This window comes from Centropristis striata, chromosome 20, assembly GCF_030273125.1.
Source record: "Centropristis striata isolate RG_2023a ecotype Rhode Island chromosome 20, C.striata_1.0, whole genome shotgun sequence".
Lineage (NCBI taxonomy): Eukaryota > Metazoa > Chordata > Actinopteri > Perciformes > Serranidae > Centropristis > Centropristis striata.
Genome location: NC_081536.1, coordinates 16415858 through 16429140, shown reverse-complemented (window position 1 = coordinate 16429140; position 13283 = coordinate 16415858). Strand labels below are relative to the sequence as shown.

The window sequence follows — 13283 nt, the reverse complement described above, 5'->3', positions numbered from 1 at the left end:
TCTTGTCTGTCGAAAGACAATGATTCCACTCAGCTGCCATGTTGTGCACACAAATGTGTTATAAGACATCAGTCCTGAAATCTGTCACCTTGCACAGAGAACTTTAAAGTCTATGTCACATGAATCCTCCATGGATGTTTGATTTTTTAATGTACACCCCCAAAATCTGTGTGTGCTTTCATTTGCCTGCAAGGGTTTTTTTTTAACATATGATTTTTAAAATCCTCAGGGTTTTTTTTTAAATCAATTATTTGTTTTACATATGACATTTATACATCTTTGCCCTCCCACTGTGGCTCCAAAGGGATATCTACATCATAAATAAAAACAGAAGAAATACTTTCATCCAGAGCTTAAATGCTGAGCAGTGTCGGACTCAGGCTGTCTGGGGAGCAGGGGCAGGAAATAAAAAGGGCACCAGCTGTATATACTGGGGCACCAGCGTGCAGGAAGTTTCCATGAGCATTGCATTGTGCCTTTAAGGCACTTTATTATATTTTCTCAATTTACAGGCACTTTAGAGCCCACATTGTCATGTTTTATCTACCATGGGGGCATTTAAGAGGGCACTTTTTGCAGCATTTATTTTTATATGGAGGCATTTCATCCCCCTGCCCCTCCCCTGGGTCCACCAATAAGGCTAAGTGTACTACTTGATTGGAGGCAGCTAATTATTGTTTAAGTCATTATTGAAGCGCAAATGCCAAACATCCGTTAGCTCCCGCATCTACAAAGTGACATCCTTCTGCTGTTAACTGATTTACATGATTGTACATTTTAACATCTTTGGCTGTTTTTCAGATAAAGCAAGTGATTTGAAAATGTCACTGTAATGTCACTGTAGACTGCGGGAGATTATAATGGGCCTTTTCCACTATTTTCTGACATTTAAACAGTTAATTGGTTAATTGAGATTCAGATGATACAACCTTTAGTTGCATCTCTCTTTGGGAAATTATTTTTAGCAAAGAATTATTGCAAGCAAAACAAGGCAAAGTACCCAAAACAAGGCATACACAAACCCAGCATGTACACAACCATCCGTGTCTAAACACAGCGGGCACGTCAAGCAAAAAAATCCATTATGATCACTCCACAATGTCACTGCGGATTTTGGTTTCCTAGACAAAGCCACAGGAAGTTAAAAATACATGTGATAAGTCACACAGGTGCCGCACACACACACACACAAACGGACACTACTTTCTTTAAGACATAGTCTGCATTGTAATAGTTGGACTGTACATTAGGTTTGCATTACAGTCAAGACTTGAGCTTTTTAGCCAATGTTCTCCATGATTGAAATTCTCAGTCAGCCATCAATCTGCATTATAGACTGGTTTCCCCTTGTCTGGTGGGGGCTAACTGAAACAGATTGAGACAGCTCTTGCTCACTGCATCACTAATGGCTGCCAATGAAAGACATCTCTGTGCAGTTGACCCGTGTGTGGAACAGGATCACGTCGCAGCTCAGAGCGATGGGGAGAACACAGCTCAATATAGGGAGTCTCTTCGGCATCAGTCACCAGTCAACAGCATCCTCATCCTATTGACTAAATGTTGCCTAGAAATAGAATCTAATCACAGGGTTTGGACAGGCTCTAGTTCTCCTAATGGTTTACCATTAGCTGACTGGAACAAAGCCCAAAGTATAGAGAAATATAACATTATATTCCAGGGTGTCTGCATTGCATGGTAGTAATGGGTTTTCGGTTATTACCATGGCACCTGCATAGTCCATTGTGCTAAAAGATCTACAGCATAGAACAGAAAAGAACTCGCTCACCTCTAGTTGGAATCCTTCTCATTATTCTAGACTATGTCCGGCACATTAACCTGAGAAAAGGGCACAAAAAACAGAAACTAAAATTTGGGGAATATGAATGTGCTCCACTCAGCTGTGTTGAATACATGAGTGCAGACTAAGTGAAACAATTTTCATGTCATTTTGCAGGCGGGCCACAACAGAGTCATTACCTGCATGGCGTAATTGACAGTGAACACAGGCAATCCGGTTAATTGATTACCTAGCTTTCTGCTAATGGAAAATGCATAGCCTCATTGTATCTTCCATAAAACTCCTGTCAGGAACATTTCCACACAAGGACCACCAGGCAGACCCAATAATGTCTCTAGACGTTTCCCTCTGGGACCCCAACATCAGAGTGCCTTTTAAATTGTATTATTCCAGTGCATAATTACCTATAGCATGAAGATGCAGTCAAATATTTCACAGTGGTAGAGTATCTGGCACACTGCTGATCAAAAACAGAATAAAAACCCACAAGGGACCATGTGCCTCTACAGAAATATAACTTAATTAAGAGTACGCCCAGTACGTTTCTTTTTTTTTCATCCAGGTTGAGATGAGGATGCGGGGGTATGGGGCCCCTCTCCCCTCTCGTCCAGGATTCAGCCTCCAGCTCCTCCTCTGATGCATCGTTTGCATCAGTACTTGGGAACACTTGTCCGCGCGCTGCTGCACCTCCCCACAGTGCATTCACGGACTCCACTTTACCAGGTGATGACAGACACGCGCTCAAGAGTGAAAATGATATGTTTTTAACACGCTTGAAGTCGGAATTAACGTAGAATGGAGACGCGCCTCGGTCACTGCCTTTTTATAATTTTCTCTGAGTGGATTTGGCTCTTCACCCTAACTTCAACCCTGGGCGGAACAAAAGCGGAGCTGAGGTGCATTCCCTCGTGCCAGCTGCCGCTAATTACAGCATTTCCCCGGGAACTCTCGGAGCTGGATTTGGCTCCTTTTGGCGAGGCGACAGCTGAAGAATTTGTTGGATTTACGGAGGGGTCACCGGGCGCCAAACCCACCGCCGGCGGGGACGAATTGCACACCGTTGCGGAATTAACCGCGAGCGAAGAAAGTTCGTCCAAAGTGCAGCCACGGTTAGAGGGAAATAGCACAAGTTGTCTCCAAAAAGACGCGTTGAACGGTCAGCAAAAACTTTCCCACCCGAGAGTGTTTCCTGAAAGTGCTTCACCTGCAGCTGCCCCTGCTCCCAGAGAGGGAACTGAAAATAGCACCGGTGATGGAAACGATAACAGCTTTTACGCTGAAAATGGGGCGCAGGTTGATGTGACAGTAAGCGAGGATACGGATGTGGCCAGCTGGAGGCGAACCCGGAATGCCAGGAGCGCAGAGACTTGGTCCGGATTCAGACCTGAGGGAGGGGAGGACGCTTCGTTTTCGGACCCGGAGGAGTTTGAGCTCACAAGTTCGACATTTGCGCTCACCGGGGACACGGCGCACAACCAGGCCATGGTGCACTGGTCCGGACAAAACAGCAGCGTGAGTAGTTAATGTGCTCCACATTTACGCACGGACCTCGTTTGACGCAGTGTGGCCAGTGTTCACTCGCAGATCTTGCATGGTAATTTGAGTTGTTTAAAGCAGCAGCAGACGAGATGTAAACTAATAGAGATTAAGTGCTGAGAGGTTGAACAGTGTGAGGGAATCAGCCTTGCCTCGCTTCTCTCTCTCTCTCTCTCTCTCTCTCTCTCTCTGGCACACACACACACACACACACACACACACACACACACACACACACACACACACACACCATTTATGCTGTTGTTTATTGATTAGCTGACTTGGCAGGTATAGGCTGAAGTTTAAAGGAGAAAAAAACCCAAGTCAAAAAAATATAAGTTTAATGGTATGCATAATGCTTTTCCCCCTCAAATTTTGGCTGCAGGCATATATTTCTTGCGTATCTGAGATCAATAAACCTCTATGCACCTGTCTTCTTGTTAGAGCCTTATCTGCCTGGCTCGAAAATAAAGAGATGCTACTAAAGGTTAAGTGTACAGCTTACTGAACACAAATTCTGAAGGCTAAAAGTGAAAGTCATTGTACATCAGATAGGCTGAAATGAAAATATTATTAATAATGTAGCATATAACATTCTTTCCACACAGAGTAACTTGACATGCTCTTAAGATAAAGGGAAATGGAAAGCAGAATGAGCAAAACAGCTTCATAGTAATATAACGTACTAAATATAAGTCCAGATAAAGATGAAAGACAAGTTGAAAGCTAACAGAAATAGATATTTTTTAACCCCCAGCTAACCCAGTTTTGGAACATCCAATTTTCCTATATCTGTGGTTCTGAACATCTAACAACCCACAGTGGAGGATGTGAGTGAATCTGAAGGCACTCAAAACAACAGGGTGTCTTTCTACGTGAGCCATTTAGAGCTATAGTGTATATACAGGCAAAGGGACTTTAAAATCAATTCTAAAAGCTACTTGAAGCCGTGTACAGTTCAGCCAAAAAACCACGCTCACAGGCTCTTTTTTCGTTGTTGTTTTGATCAGGAGTCAAGCAGCAGTGTTTGAATTATTTGTAGTCCATAAATAGACTTCACAGCAAGACCAATGAAATGTGTTGTAGTCGAGCCTGCTTGAGATGTAAGCATGAATTAGCTTTTTGACATCTTGCTGGCTTAAATTCCACCCTGGCAATATTTCTGGGATGAAAGAAGCTGATTTGGAGGTGTGATTTATTACCAAACGCAGAGTCTTAACACTCTATCAAAGAGGGCCGAGGCTTGATGTGGGGAAGCAGAGATCCAGGATTCTTGGATGGTGCATCTCTTTTTAGCCTCGGGGCTTAGCAAAAGTATTTATGTTTTGCTTTTCTTTCATTGAGGTTTGGAGAGTTACTGCTCATCTATTTATTACAGTTTTTCTCAATTGCTTTGGCTCGTTTGTTAAAGCAGTGTTAACACTCTCAAAGCTGTAGGTGCTTCTGTGAAAACAGCTTATATGGTACAGCAGTGAGCTCACCTACAAAATGTCATAACTGTGGCCTGTATGAAACATGGGCGTATAGTCTCCTTGATGTCATATGCTTTCTGAAGAGCCACTGTGAAGCTCAGTGTGGTGGCTCCGTCCGTTGCCATCTTGGCAGTTCGTGACTCCTCCTAACTCTCGCCTAATTGGAAAGTGGACAAAGAAGTGGAGTGTGGGTGGAGCTGAGGTGGGCAGAATGAAGCCTGGCTGCTGAAACATGCCACTTCTATTGGCACCCACCTGTCACTCAAAGTGGCCACACTCGTATTTATGTATAACTCAGTAGAGTGGCACAATTAATTTAAATTTCACTGAAATGACAGTATAAACTAGTGCAATAACCTAGTACCTTGCAAAAAATTGCATCAGGATCATTTTAAAATATATTTTCAGTGAAGTTGAGAGTAACGATCATTCCCTTCAATATCATGAATAATCTTGCAATTGCAATTTCAATCAAAATCATTAAAATTATATATTTTTTCCAACGTGTGCAGCCATTTAGCTTTATTTAATTTAAATGGTTGAGTTATATAGAAATACAGACATTAAAAGGGAAATTAGCTATTAATTAGCAATTACAATAATTTTTGTACTAGGCTTTAAGTTGGCTATTGTGTATAGCCATCAACTCGCTTTTGGAACCAACTTCATGTGGCCATTCGAGGAACTGCAGATTTTGTTTAGTGTTTGCTTTGTTTTTCAGCCACTTGGACATAACTCGCTAAAACATTTCACTCGTGCTTCAAATCAAAGTTACTGTCTATAAAAAGTCTAAAGTCAGTGCCCTCAGAAGGAAAGTTCCTTTTGCGTTGGCTCAAAAATGGTGGTTGAAATGCTGGCATGTTTTGTGAGTTTGGCTGTGGACACTGGCAATTTTCCTTAATCCCCATTTCAGTCTCGTCCTGTTCATTGCTTTACTGTTTTTTATTTGAATGTTTACTGTACAAGAATGTTATTTTTGCCTACCTAACTGAGTCTTTGTGTTGAGTATCAAACTGAATATGATTAAGTAGCTGGTGTCAACAGTGCAAGGTTTTCCATTACATATTGCACTCATTCATGGAAAGAGTTACTGTATTTTATAAACTAAAATATACAGAAAAATTACACATCACAATAGAAATAAAAAATACATAAAATATTATGTTTAAAATAAATGTTTAGCCCATGACTCCACCTGACCTGGCCACAGATTTTCATCAACATCACATGTGACAGCTTCCTTTGCAATGCAACAGGGGGAAGAATCGTCTTGCATGCTGCAAACATCACCTGCAATTTTCTGCTTTGATGCAGCATCAGTTGCAGCAAGCATTTTGGTTTTTGATTATACTGTACTTTCTTCAACTTCCATGCAGAAAGAACTCCTCAATTGGATTGAGGAATGGAGAATATGGTGGAAGGAACACCATCAGCATCCTTTGGTGGACAGCAAACTAACCCCTGATGACATTTGAATGGTGGAAGCTTACATCATCGCACCCAATTACAAAAGTATGCAAGTCATTCCTTGTATGCCCGCTCATTCTCAGGGCTAAGATCTCTGCAGAGAGTCCCCACGAACGCCCAAGAGTTTCTCGGTGCTGTATAGGCCAATATTGGGAATATGTGTACTCACACTGTCCTCAGATATTGCAGTACACATAGTGATATTGCCCCTGCGTTGGCATGACACATCCACCTCGGCTCAGCGGCCTATAACATTTCATCCACTTCTAATGCATTTGGCCAGATTGAAGCCAGCGTCTTCTCCAAACATAAGGGGGTGAGGGATTTGATATCCTTCTATTCTCTATAATACAACAAACAACATTTTAAATCAGTTTTTACTGTAAAATCATTCAGTTACAGCAAAATAAAAGTGTTCATCTCTGCAACCTCAATATAAAGGCCTACAGTATATGCAGTAAGTATATACAGGCCTTAATGGATAAAAAAAACCTTCATACTGTATAATATACTAGGTGTAGTGCACACCACTGCTTTTATTTAAATACTGGTACCGCAGCACTTTCACTCAAACTTCTCGCAAATGGTACCTTGTAGAGTTGCTTCACGGTCATCTGATGTCTTTCTAACTCTCTTTTTATTGTAAAGATGCTGACTGACTTGATATTTTGAAAGACGGCGTTGTTCTCTAAGGTCGCTCTCTGCATCTTTCTCAGTATAATAGCAACATTTCTTACCACCATGTCCCAGATGTCTTGCTCTTATTGAGGTGTAAAAAATGCTTATCTGCCACCAGCACAAGCTAGGTGTTTGCTCCTACATATTACAATTCACGGATGGATAACATTACTGTAAATGTATATACTGTACATCATGTGTACCTTGGTTTCAGAGCTTCAGACGTGCATTGACTTTTATTGATCTTACCCATAATTCTACTATATTTTTTTCAGTTTTACAGTCCTGCTGTTACAGAAATACTTTAACATGAAAATGTCCTGTATTGCCTGAGAACCTACCAATTTTCATACCTGAATGTTTTGGAATAATGAAGACACTGTAGCACAATTTACATTATGCTGCACTTGGCGACCAGCTTCTACCATTGTAAGGACATGGCTAATTGGCCCACAATTGCGGCCCTTAATTCAGCTGTGACAGCTCTATGTCTTTGTACTCTTCTGCCTCTTCTTCTATTCTGTTGTTTCGCCTCACTACACCACCACCATTTCTTACTCTGCTTCCTCCTTCACTAGCAGGCAGTTGCCCCTGTTCATTATTTACTTGGCCTGTTTCCTCCCTGTTCAGAAATTGTAGTAATTCTGTTGTGACTGAGCTCTATAAATATATTTGGGCAAAATCCATACTCATGAGAATGGGCTGGCTCATGAGAAATTGAATAGAGGTACATGGTTAGGTTTAGGCACCAAGACTACTTGGTTAAGGATTGTTGGGATTAAAATTTTTCCGTGGGTAACTACTACTGCAACAAGTTAACTTGCATACGTAACTTTAAATAAAAAAAAATACGACTTCTCCCTTCGCGGACTTTGTTGCTCTTTATGCTACATCACCTGACTTCCTCGTTTGCTGACTCACAACAAACTTCAATAGGGCTCAGAATAAGCTGCTTCTCCTTGCTCACAATTATATGGACTATATGTTTAATTTATAGTGCATTCCTTTTCACAGGTGTAAGATTAAAAAATGAATGACAACAGCCTTGATTGGTTAGTGAATTTTAATCTGACAGCCAATTTATAAATTTGGCAGACATTACAAAAAAACCTATATTACTGTTATGTAATTATATGACAACTGAATGGACTATTGTGCTCATGATAACTTATATAGTTAGAGAATAGATATATAGAATGTTTTGAGGAGTACAGTTTTCCACTGATAAGTAACAATCAGTTGTGATCAGCAAGATATATTTAAAAGGTAAATGGTCAAATTAAAGACAGTTATACTTAATTATTTGCAGAGATGTACTAAAATATCTGCAAGTCATTTAAAAGAATGATCAGTTGAAATGTGTTGTGGACAAATGCCCAGCGGTGAGGAGGTTTACACAAGTTGTTTTGAAAATATTAATTCAAAACTGAATCAGCTGAGAATTGTGCCAAAGCAACTGAGAAAAACTGTAAGTGCAGACAGGCTGTGAGCCAGTTGTATAATTTGGCTCTACAGATATGTATAATTGTGTGTCATCTGTGAAGCTGTGGAAGTTTGCGCTATGATGGCTTCATCTAAGGACAGCATACAGGCTCAAAAGAGCATGAGACCAACTCTCGGTCATGTATAAATGATTTAAAACACAGCCAGAAAGAGTAACCCATTTCATGAGGGGAGTTATAACAATGCAGCAGTCATCTTATTCAGCCAACCAGAGCAGAACCTGAAAATTTTTAAACAAAAATTAAAAATAATTTATCATCCTTAACTTCTTATCCGAACATGGGTCATTGGGGACTGAAAACAATCACAGCTGACATGTGGTGAGAGGTGGGGAACACCCTGAACTATCACAGGACAGACACATAGAGACCGACAACCATTTACACACTCATTCACAACTACAGACAATTTAGAGTCACCAGTTAAACCTAAGCTGCATGTCTTTGCACTGTGGAAGGAAATACACTTATTCACTTTCTTGCCAAAAGTCATGTCTTTACAGCAAATATGAACATGGAACAGCCAGAAGGTAAATGAGCTAGCCACACTCTGTCCAAAGTTAACAAAATTGGCCCATCACCACCTCTAAATTGTCCTAATAAACATGTTATATCTTGTATCTTTAACACTACATACCCTTGTCTTCTTAGCTGTCATTATGCTAAGCTAAGTTGATACTAATATGTCTTTGATTGAGAGTAGTCTTTATCCAAAACAGATCAATGTTCACTATAAATTGCTTAACAAATTTATTAGACTACAGGTTTATGCCACAGCAGTCCTAAATTAAAAGCATTAGTAATTACCAAAATATATATTTTTTATGTTTCTGTAATGGTTAATACACCAGTATGTAGAAGCTCATTAACTGAAATTATATTTTTAATGCTAAAATATAATAATTATTATTGTTATCCATGAATTTTCAAATTTACTGTTTTACAAAAAAACTGAAGTAAAGCACATTATTATTTCTTGATTAGGGGTCAAATTGTAGTTATTTACTTGGATTCCTGAAACACTGTTCATTTATTTAATAAACCTTTCAAATAATGTAGAAAGCAAATGCATCAAATAATGACAAATTATATTACTTTCAGTTAAACAACATTGATAAGACGTTCATGTGTGTTATAACATATTTGAGAAAATATTGTTTCTAATGAGCAACATGAGAGGGATTCGGCATCATCTTTTTCACAGTTACATGATGAACTTTCTAATCCTGCTCTGTGAAAATTTACCCCCTGATGACACAGAGTCTCATCCCGCCTACTAACAATATAATGTGTGTGTGTTCCTACTTGTGCGACGCGCCACACCCTCTCTCTCTGTGTAGGTGCAGGCCATGTGGTCACCAGGAAGCCTGCAGATATTCCAGCTGGTGTGCTCTTTAAAAATCTATTTAAAGTGGTAATCTATTTCAAAAGTGGCCAATTTCCTTTTTTCAAGTTGATAGTCTTTATTTAAGTTGTGAACAGTCATAATGGCTGCAATCAGCTTCTGTGGAAGCATGAGAAGATTTGAAAGTGGTTTAGCAGCCAGTCACACATCAATAGGCAACTTTATCTTACAGGCCGAATAAAGAGAGGGGAGACAATTTGTAAAATGTTAAAGAAGATCCACTCTCGAACAAATAGAACAAAATGTTTAGGAGCTGGTGGGGGCTTGCAGTGTTTATATATGTAATATGTCCTCTGGCTTGTTCATGTGATTCAGTCTGTGTGGGAAAGAGCTGCTGTGTTAAGACACTTCAGGCAGTTCTCATATGTTGACGACATGAAATCAATTTTCACACTTTTTTTTAGTTCTCTATATAGTGCAGGCGACTATGATGTGCTGTTTGCAAATTCTGAAATTTGATAATTGGTCAGAAAAAACATCAGCCAATTTGTGCATACAGTTTGTGAGACAGATTGTCATAGCTGGTTATTAACTTTGATTTTTGGTTTTCAATTCTAGATTTTATTTTGCTGCTGAAGCCTAGTTGGTGGATGTTACTGTTCTTTTATCATTTGTCCAATTATCACAGTCTGAAGACTAAGCTGCATTGTCATTTCAGCTTTTCAATCAACATGAAAACCAAAGAGTGCTCAATCCATTGCTGCTACCCCACTGGCTAATGTTGTTATTGTTCGTCACTTGCTGCAGTTTGTGCCCCTCACACATTAGTACACATTGGGTTACAGAAGTGACTATGACTTTCTCTAAGGCATAATTAACTTGCAGTAGTTGAAAAACTCAGAAGGTCATTTAAAAACACCCACCTCTGCACTAAATCGAAATCCTCAAGGACTCTTCTAACCATCTATGTTAAAATATTTTCTATTTGCTGAATAATACAAAAGATGTTTAGCCCGTCTCCCAAACACTTCTGCACCTGAATGACAACAAAGATAGCAGCACACCAGCTACCTGGATAGAAAAATGGACTGAAACTAAAATGGGACTTGGGGAGCACAGACCTCCTCCAAGGCCAGTGGTTTATTCACTATTCTTTGAATGGTCCCATTAACTGAAATAAAGTCATTCTTCTGACGGTGTGTTCATGAGTTTTGTCATAATGTGAAACCAACAGGGATCCTACAAAGAAGATGTTTTAGTGTATTATGGCTTAAGCAACACACTGATTGCTGTTTTAAGCATTTACCTGACTTGGAAGTGCAAAGGAAACATATAAGGTGAGCCATGCAATGTGATTAGGGAACAAATTAAAATGAAAGAAGTGTATAATATTATTTTTAACTACTAAGCCTGTGGAATTAGTAAGAAGATGTAATTTTGTGTTCTTTTTTTCTTTAGAGGTCTAATGTAGCATCCATGCTACCATAGCCTTGGATGGTTTACCTATAGGAGCCATTGGATAAACAATTTCAATCAACTTGTTGCAGAGAATGCTAATCAAAGATTCAGTGGACCTTTATTAGCAGTCAGCTAAGAGCACTTGTTTTATCAAAGGAAATGCAAGAGCTCAAATGTCTGAAGGCTACTAATGCGCAGCATGGCACATTTGATTTTGTTGGGTTTCATAACTGCAACAGGCCGTACCCTGTACTCCAGTCGTGGATGTTGTTAAACTGTCTGCTGCTGGCCCACTGCATGCCCTGTTCTCCATACATGCATATGCTGAATATTTCATCCTGCAGCACCAGCTCTGCTTACCAAAAGTAGCCCACTAGTTGGTTTGCATGCCACGCCCGTCTTTAAGCCAGCGAGCTGGGCCTCTTACCCATTTAAAGTTTGAGAATAGGGTGAGATTGCACTTCAAAGGCCCTTTTCTAAATCATAATATCCTAAAAGTTCTGTGAGTGTGTCACTTTAGTTAGACCAAAGAGCACCGCAGATGAGAGGAACAATAACTCCACAACATATCTTAGTATAAGGCTATGTGGGTTGCATTTTAACTGATTTGAAGTTTGTCTGAACTTTGTTAAAATAGAGTCCTGTTAGCATGTCAGTCTTTTATTCAGATGCTTAACTCGGGTTACTCACCAAAGTCTAAATTGCCCATAGGTGTGGATGTGTTTGTCATTCTGTATTAGCCCTGTTAGACAGCCAAACTGTCCTGGGTGTGCACTGGCCCAGTGCATGCTGTTAGAGGCTCTAACCCCCACGACCTTGAACGCATCTGTTCTGTTTTGTTTGCTCTCAATCCAAGTGTTTTAAATGCTCCACGTATAATGTTAATCACTTAAAATTCTCAGCAGAAGAGATGCAGGCAGCACACTGTATTATTTATTCGACATCACAGGTAATGGATAATTAACAAAATAAAAAGGTGCTTCTGTCCTAAAAGTGTTCAAAAGCATCAAGTCGTCGAGTTTAAAGTTTACACCATCTTTCGATTCTTCTTTATCTGGATTTCATCAAGATGATGGAGATTCTTACATAATCCAGGACATCTTCTTCTTAGAGTTTTTGTGCTAAAATAATGAAGTTGTTCATGAAGAGCCTGTGTTTAGATCTCTCTGATCCTGAGCTTCAGCTTGCTTTCCAGTGTTTACGGCATTTAGTGACCCTTCTTTAGAACTCTCCATTTCTTGGCAAAAGGGAGGCCACATAATCTTTCTCCACCTTAAGCTGAGTTTGTCCATCTTTGTCAAACAGCTTTCTTCTCTTTGAAAAATAACTTTTTCTGTGCCTTGAGCAACCTTGAGGAGCAGCTTTTTGTTTCTTCAAATGCCTCCTCCATCTTACAATAATTGAATGTTTATGCCATGCTCATGGGTACTCAGGTCAAGTCCACGTTTTGTAGTATTTTCAGCCTCTCTGTTTTTCTAGAGGGCCGCCTCCTCTTCACAGCACTTGTTTACTTGATAGCCTGGTGCAGAGCTTCTCATCTGCCTCTTCAAATTGGAGATGGGCCAGGTACGCAGAGTTTTCATACAATTTCTTGGTTGCTCTTATGACTCAACTTATGAGCTTTGCAGAAGTATATGCTGTTGTTATTGAGATGGGTGTCATTGACAATTCAATGCATCATCAATGCATCTTCTTTCTTATTCAACTGAAATGTTTCAGTTTTATTCCTCTATTCATTTCCATGGTCGAGTGGAGAGCCAGAGGCTGCCATACATCAACTCCACATACTTGAGAAAAAAATCTACGAAGGACAACACTTGTCTTAATTACGAAGACGAATGCCATGTTGGTAAAATGGGTAAAAAAAACCCCTGTAACGATCAAATGGTGTTATTTCAGGATGGAAGGTGTTTAATGTAACTGAAATCTGTAACTGTTGGTTTTGCAGTTGATGTGTAGCATGGCTTAATGAATGTCAGAAATCATAAAAACAATCAGTGAAAACCACTACGATTTATTCATGGCAA

At 39.8% G+C, this 13283-nt stretch overlaps 1 protein-coding gene across 1 annotated transcript in view; it reads left to right on the top strand.

Annotated features, from left to right (window-relative positions):
* The first annotated feature begins 2495 nt into the window (after nt 1-2495).
* The window catches only part of LOC131993421 (VPS10 domain-containing receptor SorCS1-like), a 57742-nt gene continuing 46954 nt past the window's right edge, over nt 2496-13283 (top strand). Inside the window, exon 1 of the mRNA XM_059359330.1 lies at nt 2496-3310. Coding sequence (XP_059215313.1) covers nt 2594-3310 — 717 coding nt within the window. The 5' untranslated portion in view covers nt 2496-2593. The remainder of the gene's footprint in view (nt 3311-13283) is intronic.